The sequence below is a fragment of the Cherax quadricarinatus genome, chromosome 11 (genome assembly GCF_038502225.1).
Source record: "Cherax quadricarinatus isolate ZL_2023a chromosome 11, ASM3850222v1, whole genome shotgun sequence".
NCBI classification, from domain to species: Eukaryota; Metazoa; Arthropoda; class Malacostraca; order Decapoda; family Parastacidae; genus Cherax; species Cherax quadricarinatus.
Window position 1 is genome coordinate 1,578,006 of NC_091302.1, and position 19,810 is coordinate 1,597,815.

General features: G+C 39.6%; 1 protein-coding gene across 1 annotated transcript in view; it reads right to left on the minus strand.

Moving 5' to 3' along the window:
• Nucleotides 1-204: 204 nt before the first annotated feature.
• LOC138852543 (uncharacterized) overlaps nucleotides 205-19,810 on the minus strand; it is a 31,954-nt gene continuing 12,348 nt past the window's right edge. The window contains exons 4-7 of the mRNA XM_070083878.1: nucleotides 13,746-14,257; nucleotides 12,347-12,531; nucleotides 9,419-9,554; nucleotides 205-364 (exon numbers count right to left, since the gene is read on the minus strand). Coding sequence (XP_069939979.1) covers nucleotides 348-364; nucleotides 9,419-9,554; nucleotides 12,347-12,531; nucleotides 13,746-14,257 — 850 coding nt within the window. The 3' untranslated portion in view covers nucleotides 205-347. The remainder of the gene's footprint in view (nucleotides 365-9,418; nucleotides 9,555-12,346; nucleotides 12,532-13,745; nucleotides 14,258-19,810) is intronic.

Here is a 19,810-nt window from a genome sequence, read left to right on the forward strand (position 1 = left end):
TGTCAGTCAGCTGACTCTTGACACCCTCCCACGTCAGCTGACTCTTGACACCCTCCCACGTGTGTCAGCTGACTCTTGACACCCTCCCACGTGTGTCAGCTGACTCTTGACACCCTCCCACGTGTGTCAGCTGACTCTTGACACCCTCCCACGTGTGTCAGCTGACTCTTGACACCCTCCCACGTGTGTCAGCTGACTCTTGACACCTTCCCACATGTGTCAGCTGACTCTTGACACCCTCCCACGTGTGTCAGCTGACTCTTGACACCCTCCCACGTGTGTCAGCTGACTCTTGACACCTTCCCACATGTGTCAGCTGACACTTGACACCCTCCCACGTGTGTCAGCTAACACCGCTGACTCTCTGAAAATAAAAATGAAAATATACATTAGTATGGATAATTAAAACGTAGCAAACACTCGTTAATCCTCGATAATTACCCTCGTTTATGTCTCCGTGTTAATCCTCGATAATTACCCTCGTTTATGTCTCCGTGTTAATCCTCGATAATAACCCTCGTTTATGTCTCCGTGTTAATCCTCGATAATTACCCTCGTTTATGTCTCCGTGTTAATCCTCGATAATAACCCTCGTTTATGTCTCCGTGTTAATCCTCGATAATAACCCTCGTTTATGTCTCCGTGTTAATCCTCGATAATTACCCTCGTTTATGTCTCCGTGTTAATCCTCGATAATTACCCTCGTTTATGTCTCCGTGTTAATCCTCGATAATTACCCTCGTTTATGTCTCCGTGTTAATCCTCGATAATTACCCTCGTTTATGTCTCCGTGTTAATCCTCGATAATTACCCTCGTTTATGTCTCCGTGTTAATCCTCGATAATTACCCTCGTTTATGTCTCCGTGTTAATCCTCGATAATAACCCTCGTTTATGTCTCCGTGTTAATCCTCGATAATTACCCTCGTTTATGTCTCCGTGTTAATCCTCGATAATTACCCTCGTTTATGTCTCCGTGTTAATCCTCGATAATTACCCTTTATGTCGTTTATGTCTCCGTGTTAATCCTCGATAATTACCCTCGTTTATGTCTCCGTGTTAATCCTCGATAATTACCCTCGTTTATGTCTCCGTGTTAATCCTCGATAATTACCCGCGTTTATGTCTCCGTGTTAATCCTCGATAATTACCCTCGTTTATGTCTCCGTGTTAATCCTCGATAATTACCCTCGTTTATGTCTCCGTGTTAATCCTCGATAATTACCCTCGTTTATGTCTCCGTGTTAATCCTCGATAATTACCCGCGTTTATGTCTCCGTGTTAATCCTCGATAATTACCCTCGTTTATGTCTCCGTGTTAATCCTCGATAATTACCCTCGTTTATGTCTCCGTGTTAATCCTCGATAATTACCCGCGTTTATGTCTCCGTGTTAATCCTCGATAATTACCCTCGTTTATGTCTCCGTGTTAATCCTCGATAATTACCCGCGTTTATGTCTCCGTGTTAATCCTCGATAATTACCCGCGTTTATGTCTCCGTGTTAATCCTCGATAATTACCCTCGTTTATGTCTCCGTGTTAATCCTCGATAATTACCCTCGTTTATGTCTCCGTGTTAATCCTCGATAATTACCCGCGTTTATGTCTCCGTGTTAATCCTCGATAATTACCCTCGTTTATGTCTCCGTGTTAATCCTCGATAATTACCCGCGTTTATGTCTCCGTGTTAATCCTCGATAATTACCCGCGTTTATGTCTCCGTGTTAATCCTCGATAATTACCCTCGTTTATGTCTCCGTGTTAATCCTCGATAATTACCCTCGTTTATGTCTCCGTGTTAATCCTCGATAATTACCCGCGTTTATGTCTCCGTGTTAATCCTCGATAATTACCCTCGTTTATGTCTCCGTGTTAATCCTCGATAATTACCCTCGTTTATGTCTCCGTGTTAATCCTCGATAATTACCCTCGTTTATGTCTCCGTGTTAATCCTCGATAATTACCCTCGTTTATGTCTCCGTGTTAATCCTCGATAATTACCCTCGTTTATGTCTCCGTGTTAATCCTCGATAATTACCCTCGTTTATGTCTCCGTGTTAATCCTCGATAATTACCCGCGTTTATGTCTCCGTGTTAATCCTCGATAATTACCCTCGTTTATGTCTCCGTGTTAATCCTCGATAATTACCCTCGTTTATGTCTCCGTGTTAATCCTCGATAATTACCCTCGTTTATGTCTCCGTGTTAATCCTCGATAATTACCCTCGTTTATGTCTCCGTGTTAATCCTCGATAATTACCCTCGTTTATGTCTCCGTGTTAATCCTCGATAATTACCCTCGTTTATGTCTCCGTGTTAATCCTCGATAATTACCCGCGTTTATGTCTCCGTGTTAATCCTCGATAATTACCCGCGTTTATGTCTCCGTGTTAATCCTCGATAATTACCCTCGTTTATGTCTCCGTGTTAATCCTCGATAATTACCCTCGTTTATGTCTCCGTGTTAATCCTCGATAATTACCCGCGTTTATGTCTCCGTGTTAATCCTCGATAATAACCCTCGTTTATGTCTCCGTGTTAATCCTCGATAATTACCCTCGTTTATGTCTCCGTGTTAATCCTCGATAATTACCCGCGTTTATGTCTCCGTGTTAATCCTCGATAATTACCCTCGTTTATGTCTCCGTGTTAATCCTCGATAATTACCCGCGTTTATGTCTCCGTGTTAATCCTCGATAATTACCCTTTATGTCTCCGTGTTAATCCTCGATAATTACCCTCCGTGTTAATCCTCGATAATTACCCTCGTTTATGTCTCCGTGTTAATCCTCGATAATTACCCTCGTTTATGTCTCCGTGTTAATCCTCGATAATTACCCTCGTTTATGTCTCCGTGTTAATCCTCGATAATTACCCTCGTTTATGTCTCCGTGTTAATCCTCGATAATTACCCTCGCTCCGTTTATGTCTCCGTGTTAATCCTCGATAATAACCCTCGTTTATGTCTCCGTGTTAATCCTCGATAATTACCCTCGTTTATGTCTCCGTGTTAATCCTCGATAATTACCCTCGTTTATGTCTCCGTGTTAATCCTCGATAATTACCCTCGTTTATGTCTCCGTGTTAATCCTCGATAATTACCCTCGTTTATGTCTCCGTGTTGGTTATTATTGGACAATCGTTAATACCATTATTATGTAGCAACATGGACCAGTCTTACGTCCAGGAGTAGTTAGAGGGTTGGACTTACGACGCTGGTCTTACCATATTTTTACGACGTTAGACTGTACTCTGTTAGACTGTACTCTGTTAGACTGTACTCTGTTAGACTGCACTCTGATAGACTGTACTCTGTTAGACTGTACTCTGTTAGACTGTAATCTGTTAGACTGTACTCTGTTATACTGTACTCTGTTAGACTGTAATCTGTTAGACTGTACTCTGTTAGACTGTACTCTGTTAGACTGTAATCTGTTAGACTGTACTCTGTTAGACTGTACTCTGTTAGACTGTAATCTGTTAGACTGTACTCTGTTAGACTGTACTCTGTTAGACTGTAATCTGTTAGACTGCACTCTGTTAGACTGTACTCTGTTAGACTGTACTCTGTTAGACTGTAATATGTTAGACTGTACTCTGTTATACTGTACTCTGTTAGACTGTAATCTGTTAGACTGTACTCTGTTAGACTGTATTCTGTTAGACTGTACTCTGTTAGACTGTAATCTGTTAGACTATACTCTGTTAGACTGTAATCTGTTAGACTGTACTCTGTTAGACTGTACTCTGTTAGACTGTAATCTATTAGACTGCACTCTGTTAGACTGTACTCTGTTAGACTGTACTCTGTTAGACTGTACTGTTAAACTGTACTCTGTTATACTGTAATCTGTTAGACTGTACTCTGTTAGACTGTACTCTGTTAGACTGTACTCTGTTAGACTGTACTGTTAGACTGTACTCTGTTATACTGTAATCTGTTAGACTGTAATCTGTTAGACTGTACTCTGTTAGACTGTACTCTGTTAGACTGTAATCTGTTAGACTGTACTCTGTTAGACTGTACTCTGTTAGACTGTACTGTTAGACTGTACTCTGTTAGACTGTACTCTGTTATACTGTACTCTGTTAGACTGTAATCTCTTAGACTGTACTCTGTTAGACTAATCTGTTAGACTGTACTCTGTTAGACTGTACTCTGTTAGACTGTACTCTGTTAGACTGTAATCTGTTAGACTGTACTCTGTTAGACTGTACTCTGTTAGACTGTACTCTGTTAGACTGTAATCTGTCAGACTGTAATCTGTTAGACTGTACTCTGCTAGACTGCACTCTGTTAGACTCTAATCTGTTAGACTGTACTCTGTTAGACTGTACTCTGTTAGACTCTAATCTGTTAGACTGTACTCTGTTAGACTGTAATCTGTTAGACTGTAATCTGTTAGACTGTACTCTGTTAGACTGTACTCTGTTAGACTGTACTTTGTTAGACTGTACTCTGTTAGCCTGTACTCTGTTAGACTGTAATCTGTTAGACTGTAATCTGTTATACTGTAATCTGTTAGACTGTACTCTGTTAGACTGTAATCTGTTAGACTGTACTCTATTAGACTGTACTCTGTTAGACTGTAATCTGTTAGACTGTACTCTGTTAGACTGTACTCTGTTAGACTGTACTCTGTTAGACTGTAATCTGTTAGACTGTACTCTGTTAGACTGTAATCTGTTAGACTGTACTCTGTTAGACTGTAATCTGTTAGACTGTACTCTGTTAGACTGTCATCTGCTAGACTGTACTTTGTTAGACTGTACTCTGTTAGACTGCACTCTGTTAGACTGTAATCTGTTAGACTGTACTCTGTTAGACTGTAATATGTTAGACTGTAATTTGTTAGACTGTACTCTGTAAGACTGTAATCTGTTAGACTGTACTCTGTTAGACTGTACTCTGTTAGACTGTAATATGTTAGACTGTAATTTGTTAGACTGTACTCTGTAAGACTGTAATCTGTTAGACTGTACTCTGTTAGACTGTAATATATTAGACTGTAATCTGTTAGACTGTACTCTGTTAGACTGTAATCTGTTAGACTGTAATCTGTTAGACTGTACTCTGTTAGACTGTAATCTGTTAGACTGTACTCTGTTAGACTGTAATATGTTAGACTGTAATCTGTTAGACTGTACTCTGTTAGACTGTAATCTGTTAGATTGTACTCTGTTAGACTGCAATCTGTTAGACTGTACTCTGTTAGACTGTACTCTGTTAGACTGTAATCTGTTAGACTGTAATCTATTAGACTGTACTCTGTTAGATTGTACTCTGTTAGACTGTAATCTGTTAGACTGTACTCTGTTAGGCTGTAATCTGTTAGACTGTAATCTGTTAGACTGTAATCTGTTAGACTGTAATCTGTTAGACTGTACTCTGTTAGACTGTACTCTGTTAGACTGTAATCTGTTAGACTGTAATCTGTTAGACTGTACTCTGTTAGACTGTAATCTGTTAGACTGTAATCTGTTAGACTGTACTCTGTTAGACTGTAATCTGTTAGACTGTAATCTGTTAGACTGTACTCTGTTAGACTGTAATCTGTTAGACTGTAATCTGTTAGACTGTAATCTGTTAGACTGTAATCTGTTAGACTGTACTCTGTTAGACTGTAATCTGTTAGACTGTAATCTGTTAGACTGTACTCTGTTAGACTGTACTCTGTTAGACTGTAATCTGTTAGACTGTACTCTGTTAGACTGTACTCTGTTAGACTGTAATCTGTTAGACTGTAATCTGTTAGACTGTACTCTGTTAGACTGTAATCTGTTAGACTGTAATCTGTTAGGCTGTAATCTGTTAGACTGTACTCTGTTAGACTGTACTCTGTTAGACTGTACTCTGTTAGACTGTACTCTGTTAGACTGTACTCTGTTAGACTGTACTCTGTTAGACTGTACTCTGTTAGACTGTACTCTGTTAGACTGTACTCTGTTAGACTGTACTCTGTTAGACTGTACTCTGTTAGACTGTACTCTGTTAGACTGTACTCTGTTAGACTGTACTCTGTTAGACTGTAATCTGTTAGACTGTACTCTGTTAGACTGTAATCTGTTAGACTGTAATATGTTAGACTGTAATTTGTTAGACTGTACTCTGTTAGACTGTTAGACCGTACTCTGTTAGACTGTAATCTGTTAGACTGTACTCTGTTAGACTGTACTCTGTTAGACTGTACTCTGTTAGACTGTACTCTGTTAGACTGTACTCTGTTAGACTGTACTCTGTTAGACTGTTAGACTGTACTCTGTTAGACTGTACTCTGTTAGACTGTACTCTGTTAGACTGTACTCTGTTAGACTGTACTCTGTTAGACTGTACTCTGTTAGACTGTACTCTGTTAGACTGTACTCTGTTAGACTGTACTCTGTTAGACTGTACTCTGTTAGACTGTACTGTGTTAGACTGTACTCTGTTAGACTGTACTGTGTTAGACTGTACTCTGTTAGACTGTACTGTGTTAGACTGTACTCTGTTAGACTGTACTCTGTTAGACTGTACTCTGTTAGACTGTACTCTGTTAGACTGTACTGTGTTAGACTGTACTCTGTTAGACTGTACTGTGTTAGACTGTACTCTGTTAGACTGTACTGTGTTAGACTGTACTCTGTTAGACTGTACTGTGTTAGACTGTACTCTGTTAGACTGTACTCTGTTAGACTGTACTCTGTTAGACTGTACTGTGTTAGACTGTACTGTGTTAGACTGTACTCTGTTAGACTGTACTCTGTTAGACTGTACTCTGTTAGACTGTACTCTGTTAGACTGTACTGTGTTAGACTGTACTCTGTTAGACTGTACTCTGTTAGACTGTACTCTGTTAGACTGTACTCTGTTAGACTGTACTGTGTTAGACTGTACTGTGTTAGACTGTACTGTGTTAGACTGTACTCTGTTAGACTGTACTCTGTTAGACTGTACTCTGTTAGACTGTACTGTGTTAGACTGTACTGTGTTAGACTGTACTCTGTTAGACTGTACTCTGTTAGACTGTACTCTGTTAGACTGTACTCTGTTAGACTGTACTGTGTTAGACTGTACTCTGTTAGACTCTACTCTGTTAGACTGTACTCTGTTAGACTGTACTCTGTTAGACTGTACTGTGTTAGACTGTACTCTGTTAGACTGTACTGTGTTAGACTGTACTCTGTTAGACTGTACTCTGTTAGACTGTACTCTGTTAGACTGTACTCTGTTAGACTGTACTCTGTTAGACTGTACTCTGTTAGACTGTACTCTGTTAGACTGTACTCTGTTAGACTGTACTCTGTTAGACTGTACTCTGTTAGACTGTACTGTGTTAGACTGTACTGTGTTAGACTGTACTCTGTTAGACTGTACTCTGTTAGACTGTACTCTGTTAGACTGTACTCTGTTAGACTGTACTGTGTTAGACTGTACTCTGTTAGACTGTACTCTGTTAGACTGTACTGTGTTAGACTGTACTGTGTTAGACTGTACTGTGTTAGACTGTACTCTGTTAGACTGTACTCTGTTAGACTGTACTCTGTTAGACTGTACTCTGTTAGACTGTACTCTGTTAGACTGTACTCTGTTAGACTGTACTCTGTTAGACTGTACTCTGTTAGACTGTACTCTGTTAGACTGTACTCTGTTAGACTGTACTCTGTTAGACTGTACTCTGTTAGACTGTACTGTGTTAGACTGTACTCTGTTAGACTGTACTGTGTTAGACTGTACTCTGTTAGACTGTACTGTGTTAGACTGTACTCTGTTAGACTGTACTCTGTTAGACTGTACTCTGTTAGACTGTACTGTGTTAGACTGTACTCTGTTAGACTGTACTGTGTTAGACTGTACTCTGTTAGACTGTACTGTGTTAGACTGTACTCTGTTAGACTGTACTCTGTTAGACTGTACTCTGTTCGCAGATCGTGAGAAATTCGTGAGGAGAAAATAATATAGGTGAGGACCAGGAAAGAGTACTAATGGATGTGGGCAGACAACAGGTCTGTTCTGACAGGCTGTAGTAGACCAGGTCTAACAGGCTGTAATAGACCAGGTCTAACAGATTGTAGAACAGGTCTGACAGGTTGTAGTAGACTTGATCTACCAGCCTGTAGTAGACCAGGTCTGACTGGTGATGGCTGTCTACTCCTGGCAAGACAGCTACTGACTGACTAATGGTGAACGTTTTCCTCTCTGGGCTAGTTCACCTTCTTGGGAAAAAGCCGATCGGCTCTAAACCATAATGGAATTTATAATTGGCTTCAAACTTTATATTAGTGTATTATGGAATATTGGTCAGAGTCAGATAACTACAGAATGCCTCTTCAGTTTGACTTGAAACTTTTGAAGCTGGTCTTTCTTGGTAGAAAGTTTGGCTCTATGTTGGGCTGTTTATGTCCTAATTTGTGCTGCTCTGTCTATGTCCTAATTTGTTTATTTATTATTAAAAAAAATAGGGTATTAATGTCCATGTGATTATTTGTTGATGTTTATTCCGATTCCCTTAAGATCTTCAACATAAATATTTAACAACAGTACAAAATTATGCCGCACTCTGCACTATTCCTTTCCTGTAAGTTGAGGAACAGTGAACTTGTGTTATACAACACTGGGATCACTAAGATACAGTAAACTGTTGGTATACAACACTGGGATCACTAAGATACAGTGAACTGGTGTTATACAACACTGGGATCACTAAGATACAGTAAACTGGTGTTATACAACACTGGGATCACTAAAATACAGTAAACTGGTGTTATACAACACTGGGATCACTAAAATACAGTAAACTGTTGTTATACAACACTGGGATCACTAAGATACAGTAAACTGGTGTTATACAACACTGGGATCACTAAGATACAGTAAACTGTTGTTATACAACACTGGGATCACTAAGATACAGTAAACTGGTGTTATACAACACTGGGATCACTAAGATACAGTAAACTGTTGTTATACAACACTGGGATCACTAAGATACAGTAAACTGGTGTTATACAACACTGGGATCACTAAGATACAGTAAACTGTTGTTATACAACACTGGGATCACTAAGATACAGTAAACTGTTGTTATACAACACTGGGATCACTAAGATACAGTAAACTGTTGTTATACAACACTGGGATCACTAAGATACAGTAAACTGTTGTTATACAACACTGGGATCACTAAGATACAGTGAACTGTTGTTATACAACACTGGGATCACTAAGATACAGTAAACTGTTGTTATACAACACTGGGATCATTAAGATACAGTAAACTGTTGTTATACAACACTGGGATCACTAAGATACAGTAAACTGTTGTTATACAACACTGGGATCACTAAGATACAGTAAACTGTTGTTATACAACACTGGCATACCTTCTGGGGATCATTGCAAAGACAGAAACACTTTCATTATATTTTGTTATGCACTTACTTGTTGGTGGATCAACACAACTGTCTGTGGTGTAGCTGTACATCTTGCCATTGATACAGTTTCTCAGTTCATAGTTCCAGGCACCAGTACTAGTCTTGTAACACTGGTAGTAATTACTGCATACCTCACTTATACCCTGTTAACATACAACACAATATTACCTTCTTACACACACACAAATATTGTTTTAAAAAGGATGAACACTATATATATATAATGATCACCCGGCATAATGCCGGTGAGCGCCCTGGCATTATGCCGGGTGAGCGCCCTGGCATTATGCCGGGTGAGCGCCCTGGCATTATGCCGGGTGAGCGCCCTGGCATTATGCCGTGATGAAAATCACAGAGTAGGTCACTGCGCTACTCTAAGAAAACTTCCCCTCAGGAGCTGTGCAATGTTGCCTTGCGACACTGTATAGCTCCTGATGACGTACTGATAAGTGTGAAAATACTTGAGCTGAAGATTTCTACCCCCCCCCCCATCCCCCCGTGGCTTGTCTTACAGAGTTAAGAGCGCCTCTGTGATTGTTTGCTATATATATATATATATATATATATATATATATATATATATATATATATATATATATATATATATATATATATATATATATATATATATATATATATATATATATATATATATATATATATATATATGTGTGTGTGTGTGTGTGTGTAATTCAAAATAATCACGAACAAGTGATACCAGACACAAAACAACTACGGGGGGAGTTGAATAATAGCTTCTGGTGTTTTGTGTTACAATTAACTTAATACTTGAGGATCTAACAACATTGTTATTCGATACTTACTGCACAAGAATCGAATGTGATTTTAAGCCATATTAGAACTTACAATAACCCGGCATTTTGGTGTAAAACAAGCCACTGTCCCTTGTTCCTCTTCGCTTGAACGGAATATTGTCGAATCGGCGATTATTTACCATGATAAGCGTTTATTACACAGTAACAGTGGTGGGTTGTTCAAATTAGATTCATTTTTAGTTGAGGCAATTGTACATAGCCAAAAATCTGGCTCTTATACGAATGTGTTTGACTGTCTTAACTATGTAGATCCACACCGAGGAATTAGGGCATATTTTTCCTGCTTTTTCTGATGGTTAGACCAGTGTTTACCTCAGAATGTTGCGCGGTAGATAAACTATGGTCATCTTCCTTGACATTACGGATGCCACCCTCTTTAAATGTGCCCCTTTAAATGGACCCCTTTTCTAGAGGTGTTGAAACTCCTAAGATAATTGCTAGTGATGTCTATATCACTGGCAATGTATGCAAAGTTATTATATATGTAAAGTTATTAATATGACCGCGTAGTCTGACCAGTGTTTGATAATTATCTTACATTAGTTAGGTTCCTGTTATAATATCACTGAGTTAGAGGATTTAAGATCTTAAAATCACTGGAGCTTTAAAATAAATGAACATTTCTAAACTTTCGAGTGAAATGAGTTACAGGGAGGTAAAGAATGTTATCCATGGAGACAAAGAATGTTATCCATGGAGATAAAGAATGTTATCCATGGAGACAAAGAATGTTATCCATGGAGACAAAGAATGTTATCCATGGAGGTAAAGAATGTTATCCATGGAGATAAAGAATGTTATCCATGGAGACAAAGAATGTTATCCATGGAGACAAAGAATGTTATCCATGGAGGTAAAGAATGTTATCCATGGAGAGAAAGAATGTTATCCATGGAGATAAAGAATGTTATCCATGGAGAGAAAGAATGTTATCCATGGAGATAAAGAATGTTATCCATGGAGAGAAAGAATGTTATCCATTGAGATAAAGAATGTTATCCATGGAGACAAAGAATGTTATCCATGGAGAGAAAGAATGTTATCCATGGAGACAAAGAATGTTATCCATGGAGAGAAAGAATGTTATCCATGGAGATAAAGAATGTTATCCATGGAGATAAAGAATGTTATCCATGGAGACAAAGAATGTTATCCATGGAGAGAAAGAATGTTATCCATGGAGATAAAGAATGTTATCCATGGAGATAAAGAATGTTATCCATGGAGAGAAAGAATGTTATCCATGGAGACAAAGAATGTTATCCATGGAGAGAAAGAATGTTATCCATGGAGATAAAGAATGTTATCCATGGAGACAAAGAATGTTATCCATGGAGACAAAGAATGTTATCCATGGAGACAAAGAATGTTATCCATGGAGACAAAGAATGTTATCCATGGAGACAAAGAACGTTATCCATGGAGACAAAGAACATTATCCATGGCGACAACATTATCCTGTGGGTCATCAAGTAACTAAGACCCATGTTAGGAAACACTTGTCGTGTCCAACCTTGTACCTACCTACCACATCTTGTCAGTTCCAGCATACCATTTCTCAAATAGTGGAATGTATGAGAGTATAGTGGTACCAACACTCTTATATGGGTGTGAAGCATGGGTTGTTAACGTTGCAGTGAGAAGGAGGCTGGAGGTAGCGATGTCGTGTGTGAGGGCAATGTGTGGCGTGAGTATTATGCAGAGAATTTGTAGTTTTGAGATTGGAAGGTACAGGGTTACTAAAAGTATTATCCAGAGGGCTGAGGAGGATCTGTTGAGGTGGTTTTGATATTTAGAGATGATAGAGCAAAATAGGATGACCTAGAGGGTGTATAAATGTATAGTGGAGGGAAGGCAGGGTAGGGGTCATCCTAAGAAAAGTTGGAGGGTGGAGGTAAAGTGGTTTGGAGTGATAGGGGCTTGGACATCCCACACGTTTGTGTATACTTTTTAGGAGTGAATGGAGGTAAGTGGTTTTTTATGACTTGATGTGCTGTTAGCAAGATAACATTTATGAAGGAATTCAAAGAAACGAGTATGTTAAATACTTGTATGTACCGACCTTCATCTAAAGTGTCTTCAGAACACGTTTCTCTTACCTTAAACCTCTTGTTAGCGTCACAGAGTGGGATGGACTGACAGTACTGGCTGACTATCCAGGTCTCGCGAGGACGTACGTTCTGGTCAGAACAACTGAGTCTGTTGATTGACTGGGCAGTCACAGTCGGTGAGGCTGTTGTAGTAGTCGTGCTGGTTGATGTTCCAACGGCGCATAGATCTGTTGCTGTGAGGGAGAGAGAAACAGCTGTGAAAAAAAGACTTGCTGTAAGGGAGGCAGTATAGTGCTAGAGGTTGCAAGAGTAGCTCTGTGTATCACAGTGTCACTATTAACAAAAAACATGATCAACATTTTGTATAATGTATTCATAGCTTTTATTGCTGGCCAAGACCTACATAGTGTTGGACAGGAGCTATATATTGTTGGCCAGTAACTACACATTGCTGGCCAGTAACTACCTGACATAGCCAAGAGCTATGTCAGGCCTCACTGTACACATCCCAAGAAAATAAAGATACAATGGGCAGGTGAGGTGTAAGAACAAAGCATAAACATAAACAAAAGATGTTTAACAATAAAGTTGTATAAGGAAAAGTACAGCATTACGCAAATAGCCTTCATATATTTATCAAAAGGTTTGTACATAAATAACATGTATTTGGTAGCAGTCGTGGGTTCTGATCAGTGCTTCTGACAGTACTTCAGAATGGTTGAACTTGCTGCTGTTATGGATGATTGTGTGTGATACAAGAGATGCTTCCAAACACTTCCTCGTCTGTACATCTGTTTGCTTGATAACTATTCTTTAAATGCTACACATAGATGTGTGTTCTAGTTAATGTGTTTTTTTGACTTCAAATTGTTGTTCAATTACATTATCATGTCTAAGACTTGGAAATTAACCACTGCTGTGTAAACCATTTAAGTTAGGTTAGGTTAGGGTAGCTTAGTTGTGCTGTTATTTACTGATTTTCACTTGTTCCGTGTTTACCAGCGCCATTTTGACACAAGCTTGTTCTTCTGAAACACAATTCTTCTCACTTGTATCATTGCCCAACCAGTTTTAATGTGTCAAAGAAGTTAGCTTCAATAACGCTACTTGGTGGATTATTTTACTCAACTACAACTATATTGCCAAAGCATCACTTTCCTTTCTTTTCTGTTTCTGAATTTATCTAACTTAAATAAAAGAATAAACACATAGAGGAACTATATTAATAATACTAGTAGAATTACCGACAAAATGTTAGGAAGATGAACAAAGATGTAACTAATGTGACATTTTATTGTGGCAACGTTTCGCTCTTCACTTTCTTAAAGTTCCTGGGGAGCGAAACGTTGACATGATAAAATGTCACATTAGTTGAATCTGTGTCCATTTATCTAAGAGGAAATATATTGGTCACAGAGAGGAGGAAGACAGAGGAGAATATTCTTACCTTTGGGGCTACTCACACACTGACTGAGGCCTCTGTCGTATACTTTGTTAGGAGAATTGCAGAATTCAGCAGCACTGATTTCTATGTTGGATACGAAGCAGGCTGAGCAGAGAATTTTGGTGACTCTTGTGGGTCGACAGATGTTGTAGGTGGCACAGCGTGAGTCTTTGAAGATACACGGTAGTGAAGGCCCAGTGCCTGTTGTAGATGTTGGTGTTGGTGCTGGTGTTTGCTTTGGTGTTGGCGCTGGTGTTAGCGTTGGTGTTGGCTTTCGTGTTGGCGCTGGTGTTGGCGCTGGTGTTGGCTTTGGTGTTGCCTTTGGTGTTGGCTTTGGTGTTGGTGCTGTTGTTGGTGCTTGTGTTGGTGAAGTTACCACTTGTCCACTGGTGCCACAAGGTGGTGGCACTTGATCAGGGAAGACGCACTGGTCCAGGTCATCATCAAACACAGTGCCTGGCTCACACTCGTACATATACGTGAAGAACACTCCCACCTTCATCCGGTCCACACATCTGGCCAGAGTCAGGATAAAACATCACTATTTCCGCCTCATTATTTCAAGCAGTCTCATAACAAATATATATATATATATATGTAGTAGGTTGGAAGACAGCAACCACCCAGGGAAGTACTACCGTCCTGCCAGATGACTGTCAAACAGAAACCTGTAACTGTTTTGCATGATGGTAGGATTGCTGGTTTCTTTTTCTGTCTCATAAACACGCTAGATAACAGGGATATCTTGCTACTCCTACTTACACTTTGGTCACACTTCACAGACACGCACATGCATATATATATACATACATCTAGGTTTTTCTCCTTTTTCTAAATAGCTCTTGTTCTTCTTTATTTCTTCTATTGTCCATGGGGAAGTGGAAAAGAATCTTTCCTCCGTAAGCCATGCATGTCGTATGAGGCGACTAAAATGCCGTGAGCAATGGGCTAGTAACCCCTTCTCCTGTAGACATTTACTAAAAAAGAGAAGAAGAAAAACTTTATAAAACTGGGATGCTTAAATGTGCGTGGATGTAGTGCGGATGACAAGAAACAGATGATTGCTGATGTTATGAATGAAAAGAAGTTGGATGTCCTGGCTCTAAGCGAAACAAAGCTGAAGGGGGTAGGGGAGTTTCAGTGGGGGGAAATAAATGGGATTAAATCTGGAGTATCTGAGAGAGTTAGAGCAAAGGAAGGGGTAGCAGTAATGTTGAATGATCAGTTATGGAAGGAGGAAAGAGAATATGAATGTGTAAATTCAAGAATTATGTGGATTAAAGTAAAGGTTGGATGCGAGAAGTGGGTCATAATAAGCGTGTATGCACCTGGAGAAGAGAGGAATGCAGAGGAGAGAGAGAGATTTTGGGAGATGTTAAGTGAATGTATAGGAGCCTTTGAACCAAGTGAGAGAGTAATTGTGGTAGGGGACCTGAATGCTAAAGTAGGAGAAACTTTTAGAGAGGGTGTGGTAGGTAAGTTTGGGGTGCCAGGTGTAAATGATAATGGGAGCCCTTTGATTGAACTTTGTATAGAAAGGGGTTTAGTTATAGGTAATACATATTTTAAGAAAAAGAGGATAAATAAGTATACAAGATATGATGTAGGGCGAAATGACAGTAGTTTGTTGGATTATGCATTGGTAGATAAAAGACTGTTGAGTAGACTTCAGGATGTACATGTTTATAGAGGGGCCACAGATATATCAGATCACTTTCTAGTTGTAGCTACACTGAGAGTAAAAGGTAGATGGGATACAAGGAGAATAGAAGCATCAGGGAAGAGAGAGGTGAAGGTTTATAAACTAAAAGAGGAGGCAGTTCGGGTAAGATATAAACAGCTATTGGAGGATAGATGGGCTAATGAGAGCATAGGCAATGGGGTCGAAGAGGTATGGGGTAGGTTTAAAAATGTAGTGTTAGAGTGTTCAGCAGAAGTTTGTGGTTACAGGAAAGTGGGTGCGGGAGGGAAGAGGAGCGATTGGTGGAATGATGATGTAAAGAGAGTAGTAAGGGAGAAAAAGTTAGCATATGAGAAGTTTTTACAAAGTAGAAGTGATGCAAGGAGGGAAGAGTATATGGAGAAAAAGAGAGAGGTTAAGAGAGTGGTGAAGCAATGTAAAAAGAGAGCAAATGAGAGAGTGGGTGAGATGCTATCAACAAATTTTGTTGAAAATAAGAAAAAGTTTTGGAGTGAGATCAACAAGTTAAGAAAGCCTAGAGAACAAATGGATTTGTCAGTTAAAAATAGGAGAGGAGAGTTATTAAATGGAGAGTTAGAGGTATTGGGAAGATGGAGGGAATATTTTGAGGAATTGTTAAATGTTGATGAAGATAGGGAAGCTGTGATTTCCTGTATAGGACAAGGAGGAATAACATCTTGTAGGAGTGAGGAAGAGCCAGTTGTGAGTGTGGGGGAAGTTCGTGAGGCAGTAGGTGAAATGAAAGGGGATAACGCAGCCGGGATTGATGGGATAAAGATAGAAATGTTAAAAGCAGGTGGGGATATAGTTTTGGAGTGGTTGGTGCAATTATTTAATAAATGTATGGAAGAGGGTAAGGTACCTAGGGATTGGCAGAGAGCATGCATAGTTCCTTTGTATAAAGGCAAAGGGGATAAAAGAGAGTGCAAAAATTGTAGGGGGATAAGTCTGCTGAGTATACCTGGTAAAGTGTATGGTAGAGTTATTATTGAAAGAATTAAGAGTAAGACGGAGAATAGGATAGCAGATGAACAAGGAGGCTTTAGGAAAGGTAGGGGGTGTGTGGACCAGGTGTTTACAGTAAAACATATAAGTGAACAGTATTTAGATAAGGCTAAAGAGGTCTTTGTGGCATTTATGGATTTGGAAAAGGCGTATGACAGGGTGGATAGGGGGGCAATGTGGCAGATGTTGCAAGTGTATGGTGTAGGAGGTAGGTTACTGAAAGCAGTGAAGAGTTTTTACGAGGATAGTGAGGCTCAAGTTAGAGTATGTAGGAAAGAGGGAAATTATTTCCCAGTAAAAGTAGGTCTTAGACAAGGATGTATGATGTCACCGTGGTTGTTTAATATATTCATAGATGGGGTTGTAAGAGAAGTAAATGCGAGGGTCTTGGCAAGAGGCGTGGAGTTAAAAGATAAAGAATCACACATAAAGTGGGAGTTGTCACAGTTGCTCTTTGCTGATGACACTGTGCTCTTGGGAGATTCTGAAGAGAAGTTGCAGAGATTGGTGGATGAATTTGGTAGGGTGTGCAAAAGAAGAAAATTAAAAGTGAATACAGGAAAGAGTAAGGTGATGAGGATAACAAAAAGATTAGGTGATGAAAGATTGAATATCAGATTGGAGGGAGAGAGTATGGAGGAGGTGAATGTATTCAGATATTTGGGAGTGGACGTGTCAGCGGATGGGTCTATGAAAGATGAGGTGAATCATAGAATTGATGAGGGGAAAAGAGTGAGTGGTGCACTTAGGAGTCTGTGGAGACAAAGAACTTTGTCCGTGGAGGCAAAGAGGGGAATGTATGAGAGTATAGTTTTACCAACGCTCTTACATGGGTGTGAAGCATGGGTGATGAATGTTGCAGCGAGGAGAAGGCTGGAGGCAGTGGAGATGTCATGTCTGAGGGCAATGTGTGGTGTGAATATAATGCAGAGAATTCGTAGTTTGGAAGTTAGGAGGAGGTGCGGGATTACCAAAACTGTTGTCCACAGGGCTGAGGAAGGGTTGTTGAGGTGGTTCGGACATGTAGAGAGAATGGAGCGAAACAGAATGACTTCAAGAGTGTATCAGTCTGTAGTGGAAGGAAGGCGGTGTAGGGGTCGGCCTAGGAAAGGTTGGAGAGAGGGGGTAAAAGAGGTTTTGTGTGCGAGGGGCTTGGACTTCCAGCAGGCATGCGTGTGAATGGAGACAAATGGTTTTTAATACTTGACGTGCTGTTGGAGTGTGAGCAAAGTAACATTTATGAAGGGGTTCAGGGAAACCGGCAGGCCGGACTTGAGTCCTGGAGATGGGAAGTACAGTGCCTGCACTCTGAAGGAGGGGTGTTAATGTTGCAATTTAAAAACTGTAGTGTAAAGCACCCTTCTGGCAAGACAGTGATGGAGTGAATGATGGTGAAAGTTTTTCTTTTTCGGGCCACCCTGCCTTGGTGGGAATCGGCCGGTGTGATAATAAAATATATATATATATATATAATATATAATATATATATATATATATATATATATATATATATATATATATATATATATATATATATATATATATATATATATATATATATATATATATATATATATATATATATATATATATATATATATATATATATATATATATATATATATATATATATATATAATGCAGATGCCTGTTATACAGATAAGCAAATCACGAATAGTTACTTAAGAAGGGAAGGTCTTAGATATTGTCTCCACATAAAGAATACAAACTTCTTAAATGTTTCTAGAGAGTTACTACGTAGAAGAGAAGTTGTCGGTGTAGACTGGCAGAATTCCTGACATGTAATAGGCTACTATCTGCTGACAGATAATGTTACTACAGTTATTTGTAATGAGAGCAACGAAAGCGAGAGGGACAGAGAGAGAATGTGTTTCGCTATCATTCGTTTCAAATGTTTCTTTTATCCATGTCAGATTTTGAAGTCAACGTTTCGCCCACTCTAGGGCTTTATCTAGACAATCCCTGGCACATGCATTATGAAAATATATATAATGTAAATTAAGGTCGTCATAGTGAGGTAGGAGGGAGTTGTGATGTTATCAAAGAAAAAAATGCAGAAATTAATATCATGGAAGATAATAGGACAAGAAGGTAGTGCTTAGAAGGTGCACACACACTTTTAATACCATTGAACAGAACCAGGGGGCATTTAGCACAGTAATACCTAAACTCATCTTAATTCTCCGAAACACTGGGCAGGTGACCCAGCGACCTGACAGGTCATCATTTTAATTCTTGAAATATTAAAACTCTGTGTACAATGTATACTGCCTAAACTGATAACTGCTATTCAAGGTAGTGATGTCTGTGCAGAATTAGACACATGTGCGACATCTGGGTATCGTTATTTGTAGACGTTTTGCCATCTTGTGGCTTTATCAATACAATAGGACATACCTACGTGTAGTCTACCTGGAGGGAATTCTGGGGATCAACGCTCCCGCGGCCAGGTCCACGACCAGGCTTCCCGGTGAATGTGGGCCTGATCAACCAAGCTGTTACTGCTGGCCGCACCTAGTCCAACGTACGAACCACAGCCCAGCTTATTCGGCAACAACTTTAAGTATCTGTCCAGCTCCCTCTTGAAGGTAGCCAGGAGCCTATTAGTAATTCCCCTTATGCGTAGTGAGAGGCTGTGAAGACTGTAGAACTGTATATAAACATGAGGTAATCAGTCCCTCAGTCTTAGAGTTGGTGAAGAACAACGTAGTCTTGAAGACTGTGAAGTACAGGCAGGAAGACTGATGCTTCAAGACATGTACAGTGATGTCTGTGTACATTTTCTGTGTCGACGAGTTTAACCTTATTCCAGTTCATTGACTGGTCGTGGTTCTTTACGTGTTTCATGTATGTATTTCTGAGATCATCTGTATGGTGGGAATATGATAATGGTATACAGTACTGACAAGTTGGTAAGACACATGTGCAACAGTTATGTATCTTATTCCGAAACGTTTCACCTGTACAGTAGTCTTCTTCAGACTGATAAGGACGATATAATCAGTCCATCACTCTTGCTAGGTATATTCGTGGTTATTACACTAGCAGTGTCTTGCACGGAAACTGTACTGTAGTCCTCACTTGGTATATACCTGCAGGATGTTCTAGGGGTCAGCGCCCCCCGCAGCCTGATCCATGACCAGGCCAAGTTGTGTATATCTTTAGTATTAATATTGACTTCTCGTTGTTTAAACTGTCTTGCTTGTACATTGTGTGTGGTGCCAGAGGTTGTAGAGCGGCACTCGGTAATGTGACCCAGGTATTTAATGCCGAATCTGACTGAGGATTTGCTGTCATTTGTAGTTGTAGATGATGGTGTAGGAGGGTTAATGTAAGTATT